General features: G+C 41.9%; 1 protein-coding gene across 2 annotated transcripts in view; it reads left to right on the top strand.

The window, feature by feature from the left end:
- The window catches only part of ITPK1 (inositol-tetrakisphosphate 1-kinase), a 145,027-nt gene extending 128,521 nt beyond the window's left edge, over positions 1-16,506 (top strand). For both annotated transcript variants that reach the window (XM_069018127.1, XM_069018128.1), the window contains exons 8-11: positions 344-509; positions 2,699-2,766; positions 4,244-4,406; positions 9,946-16,506. In XM_069018127.1, the coding sequence (XP_068874228.1) occupies positions 344-509; positions 2,699-2,766; positions 4,244-4,406; positions 9,946-10,268 (720 nt within the window). In that variant the 3' untranslated portion in view covers positions 10,269-16,506. The remainder of the gene's footprint in view (positions 1-343; positions 510-2,698; positions 2,767-4,243; positions 4,407-9,945) is intronic.
- Positions 16,507-17,842: the final 1,336 nt, after the last annotated feature.

Genomic DNA, 17,842 nt, shown 5'->3' with positions numbered 1-17,842 from the left:
AGGCTTGTTTTCAACACAAACTTTGTCATCTGTGTTGGTCAGATGGTTTAGCCTTTTGTTGTACCTGCAGTTGCAGTAGCTTCCCAACTAAAGGCAGCAAATGAAATTGCAAAGAGCTGTGAAGAAAATGTTGATTGAAAATGAAAGCTTCACTGCTAATAGTGTTGGCAGAGCTGTGTGTCAGTTAAATGAAACATAATGAAATAGAACAAGAAGCTGAGAAGGAGTTCACATGTGGTCAATATATATCCACGAGTGGATGTTCCACCTTGTTGCTTGTCAGGTCTGGGTAAGCATGAAATTATTGCCAGCCTTGTGCACAACTATGTGTGTGTGTTTCCAGATGGCGATCATCTTCAACCAGGAGGGCCTCAAAGCTGTTCGCCCCCCTTGCGTCATTCAGAGCTTCATCAATCATAACGCTGTGCTCTATAAAGTTTTCGTGGTCGGGGAATCCTACACCGTGGTGAAAAGACCATCTTTAAAGAACTTCTCTGCAGGCATCTCAGGTACATTGTACTGATGTAAAAAAAAATGTCCATTCTCGCAACATCGGCAGGAAACATCTCCGAAGAAAATATCTGTGAAAAGACTGCTGAAGTGAAGTCAGCTGGTTCTGACAAACCATGTTTCCTCTTCTGTATTATTTCAATAGGAAGGGAGATAACTCACCTGCTCTGGAATAACTACCAATGACATTAGTATAGTAAATATTTATGTAGTAGTAACCTGAGTCTTACCTGTTAGACACAGTGTTTTATGTCATGTGGAAAGGGGGAGAGGGAGAGAAGTTCCCTCCTTTCACAGTAAGTTCATGTGTCATTTGTTCCGGAGTTTGTTTAAAAATCTGCTTTGGAGAGAATTTCCTGGATTCCGTCATTTCAGAACTTCCTTTCCCTGTTTTTACCTGAATATGTATGTGTGTTTAAATTAAAGGTCACTTGTGCTCTACCCTAAACGAGCCTCCCTCTTCATGAGAGGCCCAGTGTTGTAAATCTTGGTGGGAAGTGCCCTTTGGTTTGTAGATATCAGCTGTGTTGGGGAGAAGGAGGAATGGATTTCTCAGTGAGGAGAGTGATTCTTCTGTATGTCACTAGAAAGCAACACTTGAAGGGTTTTCATTAGTGATTACGTAGATTTTCTTTATGGAAAAAAGCTCCTTTCCAGAGAACTGCATTCTGTGGCCCACCAAAAGCATAAAAAATTTAGCAGTACATGGATGGGAGCATGATCTGCTAGAGCAACTGGAAAAATCCAGGAGGTGAGGATGGCATCAAACTAAAGGAGATGAATGAACAAATGCCACTTTTTGTCACTTTGCTTAGTGTTTTCTGCTGATCCTAATATGTCCATATATGCTCACCATACCATTACACACACAAAATATGTATTTTGGTAGTATAGGTGTAGTAGGATGCTGATAGAAGTTCTTGTCTGTAGCTGTGTGTGCCTGTGAATAGACATTTAGGTCTGCTCTATGTCCTGATCAAATTAAGTAGGCTAAAATCTGTGTTTATATAAACTGTTAGGACAGTTGGTCTATAGTTTTGCTGGAAGGGAACATTTTAAGGCATCTTTCTAAAAATGCCTTAGTTAATGTCTTATCTAAGACTTGAAAGTTGTCTGGAAGTCCACATAAAAATAAGTTTTGTTGGCAGATTAGGGTAAGCGTCTGTCTCTTTTACCCACATCAGGAGAGTTTGCAGAGGCCATGCTACAGGAACCTGAGCTGGCAGATCTGATGGATAAGCAGATCTGGTGGCTGTGAGACACTGAAAGAGCTGAGTGTCTGAAAGTACAAGATCTTTCTAAACAAGAGGAAAGACGAGAAGAGTATTTGGTGGTCAGACTGCAGAGTGGACTTGGCTTTGCTTTCCTGTCTTTATTGTATGTGGCCCTGAGGCTGCTCTTGAATGTCCAGTCAGAGACCAGCATAGCAGAAATACTCTTGCTGGTGCCACCTGTGTGCTGAGACTTTGGTCTGGGTGTTCCTGGGCAGGCTGTCTCTATGATGCCATCAGTCTACTGTGGTGGGAATCCTGAAGGGAGACATGGTGGGGGATTTCTTTCAGCCATAAAACCTCTTGCACAGAGGAAGCAGGGTGGGAGGTGCTGGTGCAATTCTCCCCATGGTTTCCACTGTGGTTCGTTAGTGATTTCTGTCATCTCAGTGTGTCTGCTGCATTCCTACGGTGCCTCCAAAAGAAGGACAGGTCCTGGCCACAAAATGAATTGCTTTTTGCCATGGTGACAATGCCCTGCCCAGGTTCACAGGGATCTCAGTGTGCCCTGGGTTCTACTGGCCTACCACCTGCAGTGAGTGCAGCTTCTCCCTTCTGTCACACACCTTCCCCTTGGAACTGTCACTTTGAGTATAGCACATTAATAAAAATTAACTTCATTATCTGACTGAACTTAGTTAATTTGTTCTGGTGAAGGAATGGAAACTGATTTCTGTTTACCACCCAGTGCGTGGTTCTATTTATCTGTGGTCTGAGAACCGTGGGTGATCTGTCTGTGGGTTCCAGCCTGTGCAGGCAGCCAAGTGCCAGCAGGAAGGAGAGCACTGTGGGTGGGGTGGATGGTTGAGACCAGGACGAGAATCCCGGGGCTGCACTGCCACCTACTGTTCCTTGCACTGTTCCTTTGGAAACTACAATCTGGTATAAAGTTGCTTACAACCTGTTTTTAATTGCAGACAGAGAATCAATATTTTTCAACAGCCACAATGTTTCCAAACCAGAGTCCTCATCTGTCTTAACGGCGGTAAGTACACTCGGTCTTTTTCCTTCTAGTGCAGCTGGAAACCTATCTAATCCTTTCTTATGGAAGTGTTAGTAGCTAGTGACTCTCTTTCACAAGCTGTCTGCTTCTGTGTTGCAGGCTGAGGTCTGTTTGGTACCACGAACCAGCATGACTGTGTCCCCCTCTGGTTTTCCTTACCGAGCTCCGGTGAGGAAGAACTTGTAGCAGGGCTGTGCTGCTTCCCAAACTACCCAGGGCTAATCTAGGCAAAGGGAAGAAGGAGGTTCTGGATGCAAACACCTGGCTTTTTCCTGTCCAGAGAGATTAATAAACATAAATCATCCTTCTAGGACTCAGTTCTGTGAGGACAGACAAACTGAAAATTCAAGCATAGAAATTGAGTTGGCACAAGGTCACAGAGAGCCAGTAGTTGTCTCCCATATGAGCATGCCCAAGCTGTGACCATGGGACCATTCTGGGTGTCCTTCAAGACCAGCAGTGCCAGCACACTGCACAGTTTCATGCTAGCATTACAAGTCCTTTTAATAAGATTTGCACATTTGAATCCTAACAAGTTCTTGGGCACTCGGCTACTGAGAAAGTCACTTTACAGCACTGGGTCCTTTCAATCTCTTGAGTCTTGAGATTCTTTTCTGTTTCCCAAGCTCTATTGGGGACTAGTTTCGTATTTGATTTTGAATTTTATGTGCAATATTTAGCCATGCAAAATATTAAAACTGTAATTGTGCTAGTCATAAATCCCTTTGTGGTTATGTTGAAGGAGAAGCCATTACTAAAAATTTACATTCAGACTTAGAGAGTGTGCTCCTGTGGTTTACCTGGATCTCACTCATACACATACATATTCCAGTCATGCTTCTGCAGGCATAACAGCAAACTTCTGCTGTGTAATATGTTGTTTAAAAAGCGAAGAAGAGTGCATCCTCCAGTCATAAGTAACCTGAGTCACTCATTTTAATAAATACTTACAAAATAATTTACATATGAAAACCCACATAAAAGGTATGCTCTGCGCTTAAGAAACCAGTTGAGTTGTATTGTATGACTCAGATTAAACTAACAGGAGGAGTCTGTCCTGTCAGCCCTTTAACACGGACCTTGATCTACACTGAAATAACGATAGCCAGAACTTTTGCAGCACAGGATTAAACATGCCACCTATATATGTTTTTTAAGGTGTAGATCTGGTACTTAAAATAGTTAGTCTGGTTCTCCATTCATTCCTACACTGCTTTGCTTCTCTAGCTGCACCAATAGGAAGAGGAAGAACTAGACACTTTAGAGCAGATGAACTTCCAATTTAGGAAGGATTCTGAATTATGAAAGCAGTTTCTCTTTGGTGTCTTTCTCGGTTTCACGTCACTGGTTCTCTGCAATTAAATTTGGTAGATATGCACCTGGAAACTTCTGAAAATCAATCTTTCCACTAAAAAGGCTGCTTCAGAGTCCCTTAGTAATGTGTCTTTTTCCATTATAGCTGGATAAAATTGAAGGCGTATTCGAGCGGCCAAACGATGACGTCATCCGGGAAATCTCTAAAGCACTGCGGCAAGCTCTGGGAGTTTCTCTCTTTGGAATTGATATCATCATTAACAATCAGACTGGGCAGCATGCAGTCATTGATATAAATGCATTCCCAGGTAAGAAAGGCCTTTCCACTCCTGCTTTGGGGGAACAAGTTTTACTGTTGTTGTCTCATGTCATCGCTTCTTAGGCTGGGGATGAGACAGCAGCAGCCAGATGGTTCTGAGATCAAATACAGGTCAATCTGGGAAGGGAACAACCCTAATCTAGATATGGAATTTGCAACTGAAGTATCAGCTCTTGGAGATATAGTCGAATTTTAGTGGCAGTTGTAACATAGTTGTTGTGCCCTCCTCTGCAAAGGGAAGCTCAGGAACTGCAGTGTGGGACTGTGTGCTTAGGACTCAGCCTTTCTGGGCCTAGCCCTCATTCTGAAATGAAAAGAATAGGAAATTCTATTTTAGGAGAGCCTTTAAAGTTTACTTCTTTTTTCAGACTCTGTGCCATTAAAAAAGTTGAGGGGGTAGAAGCAACAAATTGTTCCCTTGAAAATCTCTTCCTGTGCAAATTGATTCCCCACAAAAAGACATTTGTGCACAAAAACAAAACCAGGAATCTGAAGATGATAAAATTGTAGATGCACAGAAGTTGCTGTAGAGAGTTGGTATCCCTGCAGGTTCTCGTAAGTGCATCCTGGAGTAAAAGGATGGATTAGAGCATGTAAAAGTGGGTAAATTTGTCCTCCACTTTTTTTAGTGCAACATATGTCTTGGAAACAACTAAACAAGCTCCTTGATCACTGGAACTGTTAAAAGGAGTTGTAAGTGTGAATAAGGGTGAGGCAATAATGGTCTGTCACCTGTGCTATATTCAGTAGTCTAACCCAGGAAAAGAATACATCATCTCATTTGATGCTCATTTTCGCAGGGGGGTTTTCTCTCTGAGAATTTCATCTCATTACCTGAATGGGGATGTTTGTTTCCAGAGACATACACAGGCTGTTGCATAGTTTCTTTAACCTGTCATTGAAGACTTTAATGTGACTGTGGTGTTTTTACATCTAGAGAGCTTGTCCTGAGCTCCCAGTCTCCTCAGTTTTTCAAATCAGGTCCTCAGTCCTACTGCTGTGTAGTGCCTTGTCTGTCTATCTCCACAGTGACTGGCTCCCTCTTAAAACTCAGCTGTGCTATTCTCAGCATGGTTCTACCGTATTTCCAGCATGGTTCTACCACATGGTGTTATGCAATTTGCAGACCTATGAAAACACTCTTCTGCCCAGGACAGTGAAACAACCTCAGTTGGATGTTTGATGGAGCCATATCAGTTTTATGAATAGAATTGTATTTCAGACATTGGATCTTGAAGTCAGTGATACAGGACATTCTTTTGCAATCCTGTATCCTGCATTTTGGTTTGGTGCTTCATGTTTTCGGCTTCAGGTTCCTTTTTTTTCAAGTATTATTTTGGATTTGGTACTTGGCACAGACTGAAATTCTCCTTTTCTTGAAACATTGAGAAGTCCACATTGGGGAACAGCAATGTGACAAACATATATTTAGAGAGGACAAATGTCTTCTTCTAGTCACTTACGTTTGCAGAATACTCTGCTGTACTTCCACCCTAAGGCAATAGTTTTCAATATTCAGCCCAAGTCCTGTGTTTCAGTCTGCACAGTAATTGGTCTTTGAAGGGAGTTTGAATTTATAGTGTTTTAGTCCTTGCAGGAGGCTTGAGAGCACAGGTAACTTTCTTATGCACTGATCTACATTGTGTCTTACACAGCAGTTTTTTTGGTGGTGAACATGTGGGTCATGAAGGTAACTACTGACTTTATCACCATGGGATAGGTTGATGACCAGGAGGAAAACCAGAGGATAGCAGCAGGGCCCAGACATATGGAAGAGAAAGCTGGGGAGAGAAAAAAATGCCTTCACATTTGTAAAACGTAGCAGAACTGAGAGAGAGGAGCCCTTGTTCTCGAGGGCTGCTGAGGTCAGAGAAGAAACAATGGGGTAAAATGCAACAGAAGCAAAGTTACATCTCAGCACAGAATACTCTGTTGCTCAAAAGCATGTTCAGCACAGGCAACTGCATTTCCTTCCAATGGCCAGTATGAGTAAAGGCTGAAGAGTTACAATGACTGACTTTGTTGACAGAGCCATCACCTTGCTAGTGAGAAGTTCAAGCTCAGCCCACCTCAAAAGAGCCACTGGTGGCCTTTATCAACAGTGGACTGGGCCTGGCTCAGTGCAGTCCCAGGAAGGGCCCTCCCTTGCTCCTCTTCCTCAAATCATCATAGCCTTCAAGAGTTGCAGTAGAGCCAAACTGCAGCCAACCCTCCTGGGCATTTTCTCTGCACCACTGCTTGGAAAAAGGGAGGGGAAGAGGCCCTTTAAAGAGTAATCACAGCCTCTTTCATGGAACTCAAGCCATGGCTTGGGGCCAAGCCTGACCAAAGCTTTGTCCAGCTGCCCAGAGGTTTGCTGCCTTTCTTGTGTGCTGTCTTTTGTGTTTACTAGGCTTGAAGCTCATTTGAACCTCCATGGCTGTCATCTTGAGATGAGTTTAACGACAGAATTGAGAGCAGGTGTACCTGTAGGAGGATTTGTCTGTTATCTGCTCCATTAGCACCAGCAACTCTTCAAAAAGATTTTAAAGATAAATGTCTGAAAGGCCTATTGTGTCTTCTGTTCTGTGGGAAACTCCTGGTACTATATTTAGCAGTGGTTACCAGCTGAGGTATCGAACTGTAGGCACAGTCACGTAGCGTGTGGGAGTTACATTTGTCTGACCTCAGATAAGTGAGAGAAAAGGTTCCATGTAGCCTGCTGGGTGCTGCTCACCCAGCCCCAGGAGCTGCAGGCTGTCACCATGCAGGTGAACTGCTGGCTCTGGTGAATCGCATGGTAGCTGGAAGCATCAAATCTGAACATGCACTTTGTGTGTGTAAAGACATTGCTGTAAATGCAGGATTTGGGCTGTCCATTTCTCTTTGACCAGGGGAAGATGGAGAACAGCTGAGTGTGCCAGATCAGGGAGAATCTCTGAAAAATCAGGCAGGTAGCATTTGTAAAGCTAGCTTTAAAAAGCTCATAGCTGTTTCTTGCCTCCACCGAAGCTTACAGAGATGGGCACTTGTTTTCAGATGCATTGCTGGGTGGACATCTTTCCTATCCATGCTCAGCCAGAGGACTCTGGAGACTGTTTTCAGTATAACAAAATTCAGGCACCTTGTAGACAGGCATTTCCAAAATGGTTTCAAGTGGGCTAGGATAGCACCTGCTGGAGCGTGATTCATGCAAGTTATGTTTCAGGCATGCCAAACTTATATCCTCCCACTGATTCCCTGTGTGACACGAATCCCAAATTCACTGCCAGTAGTTTCTGAAGGTATTATTCAATCTGCACTTCCTTGATTTCATTATGATTGCAGCACAGTGATGTCCCACAACTGACTTGTTTGAGAGGCCTACAGGAGCCCTAGGTGAACCAAGTAAGGCAATACCCACAGTTTTCAGCCTTCCCCAGGTGTCCTGTGAACCAAGAGTTGAGACACCTAATTCTCTTCCTCCCTTCCTTGTATTTTTTACAAGTTTGTGAAGTTTCTTCTGAGTGACCAGGCAGAATTCTTTGGGCGTTTCTACCCAGTGTGCAGAGGGCTTGCACAGACAGAGCCTGCCTGTTATGTACAGCTTCCTTTCACTAACATCTGCTGATTTCAGGACAGCATAACTGGCCATCTTGTTCCTATTAAATATGTAAAGCAACTTCTTTGTGAGTTTGCCAGGTGCCCTCCTACAAGGCTAGTTTATTTTCAATGAGTGGACACAGAACACTCTGGGGTACTATGGATCTCCTCTATTAAAGCTGTTACTATGGAGGTGGCTTATTCCCAGGGTGTTTGAAGCACTCTGAGTAGATTTGAAGGCTAATCCCATGGCTTTTACATAAGCAAGAAAGCGTAACAAGCACTTCTGTCCAAGGGGTGGAGACCCTGTTCTGACTCCCATGGCCAGCCCTAGGAGTCCTAGTTGCCCCCTGCTGACCAGTGAATTATCATGTGAGACACTGGGAAACTCGGTGTTTTGAAATGAGCCATTTGTTTGGTGAATCCCTTCAAGGGCCTTTGAGAAAGGAAAACTATGAGCTGTTGTCTCACATTACTGATGTTTTGTGTGGCTTGTTATGTATCCAGGAGAATTGAGACCAAGTGCAATAAAATCCAAAGTAATGTAGCAGCCTAAATAAGCGTTAATTGGTTGACATATGGCTTACAAATACACCATAAAATCCTCACATCTATTATGAGTGAAATTACAGTCTTACTTAATGTTTTCCAGGAAGTTGGTTTTTTTATTGCCTAAGGAAGTTGGTCTTTACATGAAAATGGAAATTAAAATTGAATTATTTATGGATCTGAGGAAGTCTTCTGCCCAGTGATCACATCACTAAAAGTGTTTTAAAATGTGCATTTACTTTGTGGTCTCTGGTTCTGCTCATATGCTGCTGTGTGAATGTGTGCTATTCACATGGGTCTTTTATTTATTGCTTCAGTCTCCTGTATTAATGCCAGGTCACTTCCAGAATACTTTCATAGACATTTTAAAACAATCAGCCTATCCCATTAAATAACACTGAATGTCATATGTCACCTCTAAATACTAAGGCAAACTGATAACAATTTTAGGTAATGCAGTAGCAGTTAAGATCCATTTCAAGATATTGTACCCATATGTCACATGTCTGGTTCAATTTTAAAATGAAATGAAACTGTGCCTGTACCTCAGTGTTTAAAATAGAGCCAGAAGCTCTGTACACCTACTGCCACCCTTTGTGTCACCAAAAAATGTCTTGTCTACTGGTATTTGAGCAACTGTTTTAACCAGGAAACTTGTTATTATACTGCATTGTGAATTGTCTGGAATCACTTAAGAGAACATGCAGAAAGGTGGTTTCAGTGGTTTCAGTGAAATAAATGACTGCTGTTTCTATCAAATACTGTGTCATTGATAGACGTTTCCTGTCCCTCAGGTGTTTTTCAGACATAGCAGCAAACACGTTTTAAGTGTCAGGTTAGGTTAGGTTAGACAAGCATCACATCGCTTCTTACACAGTGGGGAGCTGCCTTTTCTGTAGTGTATAAAGCCAACCCTGCTAAAACCTCTGAGGTTTCCCTAACTGAGGGTATTGCTGGGCAAATTCTGGAGAGGGTCCAGACCCTCAAGGAAGCTCTGCATTAGAGCTACTTGCCATAGTAAACCTGGAAGTGGTATGGAAAAGATCAGTGTTATACCAGAGAGTTTGTAAGTTATGGAGAAACCTGGACTTGGCAATAAATGATAGAATATACCTAAAATCATATATACGTATATATACTTGGGAGGAAAAAGAAGCAGCAACTCTACAAGACAATAGTTTTTCTCAATATTTTTATTGTAAGAGTCTCTGTTCCTCTTTATGCTGCTCTGCTTCTGCTGTCACTTAAAATGATGTCATGGAGAAAGAGCCTTTTTATTATCAGTTTTATTATCAGCCTTTTTATGATCAGTGGGCAAGGACACACCAAGTAATAAACTGTTAAAATAAGCCTTTCAAAGAACCTAAGGAAATTACTTAATTGCCTTTTTTTCTCTCCTTCATTTTTTCTCTTTTCAGGTTATGAGGGTGTTTCCGAATTTTTCACAGATCTGCTGAACCACATAGCTGCTGTCCTGCAGGGTCAGGTACCTGAGGTGACCCAGCTAAACCACAGCAAGCTCCTGGCAGAGCAGAGCGGTGGGATCATGGACGAGCGGATATGCTGTGCTAGCACAGGCTGTCTCAGCGTCATGGGAAAAGACTCCTCCTGGATTGTGGAAAGCGAGACCAATAGCTCAGTAAAGCTGCAACACCAGAGACTAGGCTGCAACTCAGCAGTGTCCCCCAGCTTCCAGCAGCACTGCGTCGCTACATTGGCAACAAAAGCTTCTTCTCAATAACTTGCCAATGCCATGGACTGAGAAAAAGCCCCAGGGATTCAAATTGTGGTCCCAGAACCAGATCAGGCTTTAACAATACAATTGAGAAAAAAATGGAAAAAAAACCCCAACATAAAACACAACACAAAAAAAAAAAACAAAATACAAAAACCTTTCATTTGATTTAACCTAATTTGCTGATGAAATGGACTGAAAGGGGAAGAGCGAGAAAGTGATCCAGATCCATTTCATCAGATTCCAGTTGCAAATCTGTAGTGAGTTTACACACACGTGTTTTAACACTAGTCCTTTCATTGTGGGAGGGTTGCTCTTTCATTTCTATTGTTTTTTGTAATCACTAGTGATCAGCATTTTAAAATCAGACCTCATTGTATCAAGAAGATAATAATGTTGAAACAGTGTCTGAATGTAACAGTGCTAGAGGTTTTTGCCTAAAAAAACTCCCCGTTCCTCTTTTTTCCAGGTAGGCCATTGCAAAAGAAAGCTAAGACAACTTCAGTATCACTAAACCAAATCTCTTGAAACATTGACCAGTCAAGATGTTGGCAGGTAGCTTGCTGTGAAGCCGCTGCACTTTGAGTAGGACAGAGCAGCCTGCTTATTCAGGGCACAGAACCAAGGTGACCAGCCCTGTTCCAGCTTTGCTGTTCTCTCCCTAGGCCTCGTTGCTTCACTCAAATCAGCTTCTAACCACGCTTGCCAACAGTAACATGTTTCACCCAGAGAGGGTGCCAGTATTTAGGTTGAGTCATTTAGTAGATTAAATAACATGCTTTCAATTGTCTGCTAGTGCTGAAATCCTAGAAGAGTTAATGGAAGCAGCTCATCTCTTAGTAGAGAGTTTAATTCTCCTTCCATTGCACTTGTGAGGATTCTGGGACAGCTCTGGAAAAAGGCTGGCAGAGCTGTGCATTTTCCTTGGAGCAGCACACCTGATCTCGGTATCCTGAGGGGTAACACAGTTGCTGCCTTCCACAGATCCATGCCTGTTGTGCATTTTTTTCTGTAAATTAAATATAAACAAAATTGTGTAGCTTCATATGAGGTAGAAGTACAGGACAGCTCTAGCTTGGAGACCCCATTACTTTGTTGCAGGCTGCCAGGCGAGGCCATATAGTAATTCACAACAACAGTGGTTTATACTATTGGTAAACTACAGCACAGCCAATTTGTATCTCTTGAAATATCTTCTAGTGTGGCAGCATCTTCTGATGTTGAGAATTCCTTCAGCTTTTGCCAATTCTGAACACTATACTGGAAACAGCCAAGTGCTGAGAACAGAGACACTATTTTGGTAGAAGAAGTGGCCTTCTCTTTCCCTTATTAGCCCTAAAATACATTTAAGAAGGGTGGTGTTAAGAAAATTTCCTTAGTTAAGCTCCTAGCTTGCAAATGCAGGATTTTCTGTCTTTCTATAGCACGTGTTCATAAAGCATCCGTCACTGCAGCATTTGATACCAGTTTGGTTAGTATCATGTGTTAGATGGCTACTCAAAAGGAAAGGATCTAGAGCTTAAAGCCCAGGTAGATCATGGAGAGAGGATTAAACTGTGTAAAAGATGTCATCACGCTACCTGATGGTACCTGTTGTGGAGGGGAAGAAATTTTGAGGAGTGTTATGTAGCAGTTCTTTTGTGTAAACAATGCTTTTTCCTTAGGAGAAGTTGGTCTTCTTCCAAAATGTCATTCTTGGGAATTTCCTGTATCCAGGATTGAATTTTCCAGGATGATTTTACATAATAGCAGATGATTGCACCTCTAGAGGGATTACTAACTTTAAATTATTTCTATAGAGACTGGAAGGACCTTATGAGGTATCAGTCAGATCCCAGGGTGCACATAAGCACAGCCAACTTCCTCAAGTGTTGCAGATCAGTTCTGAGCTGGGCACGCTTCACAACCCTTGTGTGCTTTGAGGCTGCTGGATCCCCTGTTGTCTGCAGCTCGCAGATCTCAGATGGCTGTGGTGTGAGTGAGTCAGATGTACATAGGTAAGGGTTTATAAAAGTATTCATGATAGACCAAACTTTTCATAAAGCCATGACTAAAATAAAATGGACATCTACAGTTTGGGGTTTGTTTTTGTTTGTTTAAAATAAAAAGTGTTTTTATGTTACATGTGTAACAAAAGATACCCTCAGGAAGGAACTTGCCAGTACATATTTTTGTATGGTACTTTCTTGTAACCAGCTGGTGGAGTGTTTGTAGACTTGCCTATTTCTCCCTTTATTACAATGGCTTGGGCTTTTTTTGATTTTTTGGTTTTTGTTTCTTTACTGGGTGGTGGGGATGAAGCAATGATGTTAGAACTGAGTTACTAACTCAAGACCTTTCAAACTAAGTATGTTTACATGAATCTGAGTGTTGGATCCAGTGGAAATGTCTATATGCTGTTTCCTAGTTAGAACATCAAATAAGAATTTTATTTTCCTGGCTGCCTTCTGAGTTTTGGTTGGCCTATTTTGCACTGCTTTTTTTCTCCAAAATAAACTACTGAAACATAATTGTGCATTTTAAACTTGTTTACAAATGATTGTTAGAAGTTTATTTTGTAATTCTCTGAATGCTTGCAGAAATACTATATTTAAATATTACTCCAGACCTTGGCAGTAACTAGAAAACAAGTCTAGGTCATTGGTGAGATCAGTGACATTTTTCCCATAGTCTGTAATTTATTTTTTATTTATCGAATGTATCAGTATCACTTTAATTTACCAGGTGCAGTTATGCAGGTACCTGTTGTGATGTGGCATTACAATAGAGTTTTGACATAAATTACCATGCATTTGCTGTACTACTATATTTCCTTGCAGAAATTAAGGTAATGACTAGTATGCTAGAATGTTGCTAAATCACAGGGGCAAATTGGGAGACCAATTTGTAAAAGCCAAAACTGTAAATTACCAAGTATCCAGACATAGAATTATGTTATTGCAAAACTTTCGAGCATGAGTATGTTATTAAGCTTGTGCTAAAGTGCTTTTCTGAATTGCTGCCTCATTTGGTAAGTTCAGGATAGTTTTGATTTAAAATCAGCTTCACAGTAAGTTAGTTAATACTCTGTAGTCTTGTCTTTCTTTGTAAAAGTAGAGGAGTGTAGTAACATTAGACCATACCAGAATGCCCTTGCTCTTAAAATTGCAGACAATCTGAGGAGATTTTCCATAATGTCTGTTTGAATTCTTTTTATTGTGGGTTAGAAAAAGGTTCTTCTGTGTTTTCAGAGGCATAGCTGTTATTGCTGTTGTTGATGGGAGCAACATGGTCACCAGTTAGCTTTTTAGCGATTTATTACTGTTCTGCTTCACTGTTTGAAATCCACAAGAATACCATTAGCTTGACTGGAATTTCTCCAGGTTTTGTGTCCGCATGGTGGAGATGAGACCCTGGTTTCCACTGTAATTATGTAATTAACTTTAACAGGTGAAGATTTTTCCCTGTTGAAGAGAACTTGAGTGGTATTACTGCTGCCTGTGATGTAAAGTCACCCTCTTCCCCCTCTTGCTGACTTGGCCACATTGTGCCTGACTTTGTAGCCTGTGCCAGAACATCCTGATCATTATGTGGAAGCCAACTGCAGCAATGCAACCAGACTATCAGCATCAGTGCCTAGCACTTGTGGTTTGTGTAATGCACAACCACTGGGCTGATGATGTTTTGCCTTTGGTTGAGGTGTCTGGCTGTGCAGCCTTTGTGCTGAGGCACTGATGGACTGTGCTGGTCGGTAGATAGGATAGGTTCATTATTGCTATTCAGACTGTTGGAATGATAAAGCTGTTTAAAGATCTCCATCGTCAATGTGGGAATGTTTCTGCAGAGGAGGTCTGCAGCAGGTTGCACAGATGGAAATCTACCAGTTTAATTTGTTTTCATTGTAGATGATTACAAATTAAGAACCTGACCTGGAGGCATCAGGAGGTAACGAGGATTGCTCAAGATAAAGTCTGAAGTTTTCTAGATTAACTGTGGGCAGTATCCAGCCAGGGAACAACCAGGTGCAGTAGTGGTTTGATAATGGAAGCAGAATACACTCCAAAGGCAACAGAATAAATGGGGCCGGAGGTGTTTGAATTGGTTGGGAAAAAAATGAGCAAAACAAAGGAAAAATGCACCTGTTGTTTCCATCCAATTAAAAAAACCCAGACTTATCAGTTCTTAGACTAATGCTGGTTTCTTGAAGTCTTTGCATGGCAGCAGCGACAAGTGAGTCAGGCTTTTCCACACTAGCTTGTAGCCTTGCCTTCCACAGCTGTGCAGAAAATCTTGGATTTTGGATTTTTAGTGAATAGAGTTTATGTTGAGTTTGTAGCAGTCTCCCCATGTGCACACTTGCAGGAGTTCACTTGCATTACCCTGCTAATTTTTTTCCCCTCTCTCCTTTTTAGTAAGAGATGTATTGATTTCTGTATTCAGTATACAATTACTTTATGGTGTGTGTTTTGTAATTAGGAATATGTGAAAATGCTTTTTGTAGATGAAATTATTTCCTCTAATATAATCTCCTCTCGCTTTCTAGATAAATGAACATGCCATTGCAGATCACATTGCTGATTTTATTTGTAATATTGCTTTAATATCTATTTCAGAGGAATGTAACTTCCAGAAAAGTACTTTCCACATCTTTAGTACCTTTCCTTTCACTGTTCACCCTATGTGGATCCAGGCCATCAACACTTGAGCTTTTGACTGGATGGGTTTCAGATCCTCCATGAATTCTGTCACATTTACATGGCCACAGAAGTTACTAAAGATGATTGAAGTTTGGGAGGATCCAGGTATAAATGGAGATGTTGGAGCGATTCCTCAGCAACACAAGCACAGTAGCATTTGTAGCAAGCAAAGAGAATAGTTTTCACTCTCTGTGTGCAGGTGGCTCTTGGGGTCTGGTCCACCCTGCTCTTGGGGCAGCCTTCCTGTGGAAATAAAAAAATCCATTGAGAGAAAAACATCCTGTATCTGTGATGCAGAAGGAGAGAAGGGCTTGGGAGTAAAATCCTGGCCAGTGGACATCATGATACCAGTTGTCCAGAATTTCACTCTGTGGGTTTCAGTAGCAATCTTGGGAGATGTTTTCTTCCTCTCCATCGTTCTTACCCTCAATCCACTGGGGCTGATGATAGCAGGTGCCTGTGGCCCACACGAACTCATTAGCAGGTGACCTTACCCGGCATGTCATGAGTTTGCAGAGGGCTCCCGATGTGTTGGGAAGTTTTTGCTGATGGCCAGGGAATCTCTTGAAACTCCCAAAATAGCTGCAACAGCAAGTGGAGTTCATGAAAATCAGGTCTTCCTCTTCCAGCATTTTTAAAGAAACCCGCATTTTATTTCCTCCTTCATTCTTTACACAGCAGTTTTTAGATATAAATTATTTTAACTACTTTTTTTGTGTGTGAAAAGTCATATATACATATATAAAGTTATTAAAAGGTTGAGAATATGTTGAGTATAAAATAGTGACTTCTTTGTTTCAGATGTTAGCAGCCCCTAAAAATGAGTTGTCTATCCTCTTGTAAAGTCAGTGCTGTAAAAAAATATTAAAAAATAAAAGATGTGTTAGATGTATCTTTTATTATTTATTTCTGATTCAGTATTCGATACAGCTTGTGTATACCCTTGTGACAACCACATACTGAAAACACTGTCGTTCTTAAAATGGAGTAACAGCAATTCCTTGGCATCCCAACAATTTTGAGCAAATTGGCCCTCTGGGTGTGAATTGTGTTGGATATTGTCCTTCAGTGTCCAGCACTGCTCCCCACCCAAGCACGGCTGAATCTCGGGGACCATTGTGTGCGTGTACTCAGTTTCAGAAGTTCATTGGTATCTGTGTTCAAATCCAGCTGTACAGTGTTAACAAGTGTGTCTTGTGATTCGCTTCAGCCTGGTTCACTATGATTTCTGAAACATAATTCCCATTTTGTACTTCAATTTGTATAGAATTATATAAACCCTTAAAAGATCATGGCTTACTGTAAAACTCAATATACTTGATATTTGGCGTCTTCAGTTGCATGACTGATCAGATCTGACAGTGGAGATGGTGCTTTCATCTAACAGCATTGATTTCAATGGTAATATATTAATTTTCTTTTTGTTTGCCAAGCACCTGTTTTGGACAATGTTTTGGTTTCAACAGTAAAGCAATATGCAGTAGGTATCGTGGCATTATCTCTGTAATTGTTTTGAAGAGAGAATTGTCCCTTTCCAACACATAATGAAAATAAATGCCTTATAACAAGTTCTAGTTTGCTTCCTCTTTGAGTAGCTAGGGCAGCAAGGTGAGCAGCTCATCAGGGGAGGCCTGTTTTCATGGGAATTTGATGTTCACATCCTTTCCAAGTGAAGTTGTTTGCAGCCCTACACTCAGGCCTTGAACACCATCTTCCCCTCTGAAGAAAATCCTTGGGTTCCAAATATTTGTGATTACTTGACTATCCAATTAAGACAGTATTTATAGCAGCTCCATCAAGTAACATTATTTTTCCTCTTGTTGATTTTGTGTCAGGTATGGACAATTTCTGTCTGCTGCTGCCATCCTTTGTGAAAAAATCTTGTCTAACGCCTTTGGACGTGGTTGTGTTTCTGTGGGGGTTGCTTGGTTTCTTGAGTTTGAGGTTGGTTTTTTGGTTTAGTGGGGATATTTTGTTTGTTTTGGTGGAGGTGTGGTGGGGGTCAGAGGGTTTCTGTGAATTTATTGCTACATGTCGTCCTGAGTTTGCAAGGAGTTGTATGGGTGCTGCTACTGGCAGAGACTCTGTCACAAAAAAAAGGGAGAAACTAAATCATAGAATATGTCCAGTTGGACGGGACCCATCAGGATCATCAAGTCCAACCCCTGGCCCTGCACAAGACACCCCAAGAATCACACCATGTGCCTGAGAACATTGTCCAAATGCTTCTTGAACTCTGTGAGGCTAGTGCTGTGACCACTTCCCTGGGGAACCTGTTCCAGCTATAAATACAATATATTCACAATATAAAATATTCAGATTAAAAATACAGTATTCAAATTTAAATGTAGGTGAAGATCAATATGTAAAATGAGATTTCTCCAGGTGGAGTAACTCCCTAATTGATATTTTAGTACTGTTTCTGTGCAACACCTTTGGTTTCACTTTGGTTCCTACGTGTTTCCCTGAGGTTAAAGATATTGTGATCTCCTCAGGACAGAGTTGAAAGACTCACAACTCGTTCCAGTGCACTTTCCCCAGCCAGGCTCTTGCCCAGTGCCTTGTCCTGGATTGTGCCCTGTGCCAGGGCAGCTTTTGAGCCTTGGCCTCAACACCACCTCTTCCCAGCTGCCCAGGGCTGGGAGTGAGGGCAGTGCCCATTCCTGGCCCTCCCTGGGGAAGCTCATCCTATGGGTGGGGTACAGCTCTGGGCACCACACGCCTCCTGCGCCAGAGGACCCCCCACACCCACCCCCCATGCAATGCACTCCACAGGCCAACAGCAATGAGGTTTTTTGCAGAATAAAGGAGTGAGTCAAGTTCAAAGCCTGGCAGCTGTTCCCCGAGCATCTCAGCTGTTCTGTGGGCTGCAGGTGATGGTAGAGAACTGAGCTTCAGAATGGG

The sequence above is a fragment of the Aphelocoma coerulescens genome, chromosome 5 (assembly GCF_041296385.1).
Source record: "Aphelocoma coerulescens isolate FSJ_1873_10779 chromosome 5, UR_Acoe_1.0, whole genome shotgun sequence".
Lineage (NCBI taxonomy): Eukaryota > Metazoa > Chordata > Aves > Passeriformes > Corvidae > Aphelocoma > Aphelocoma coerulescens.
This window is presented reverse-complemented; position numbering and strand designations above follow the sequence as displayed.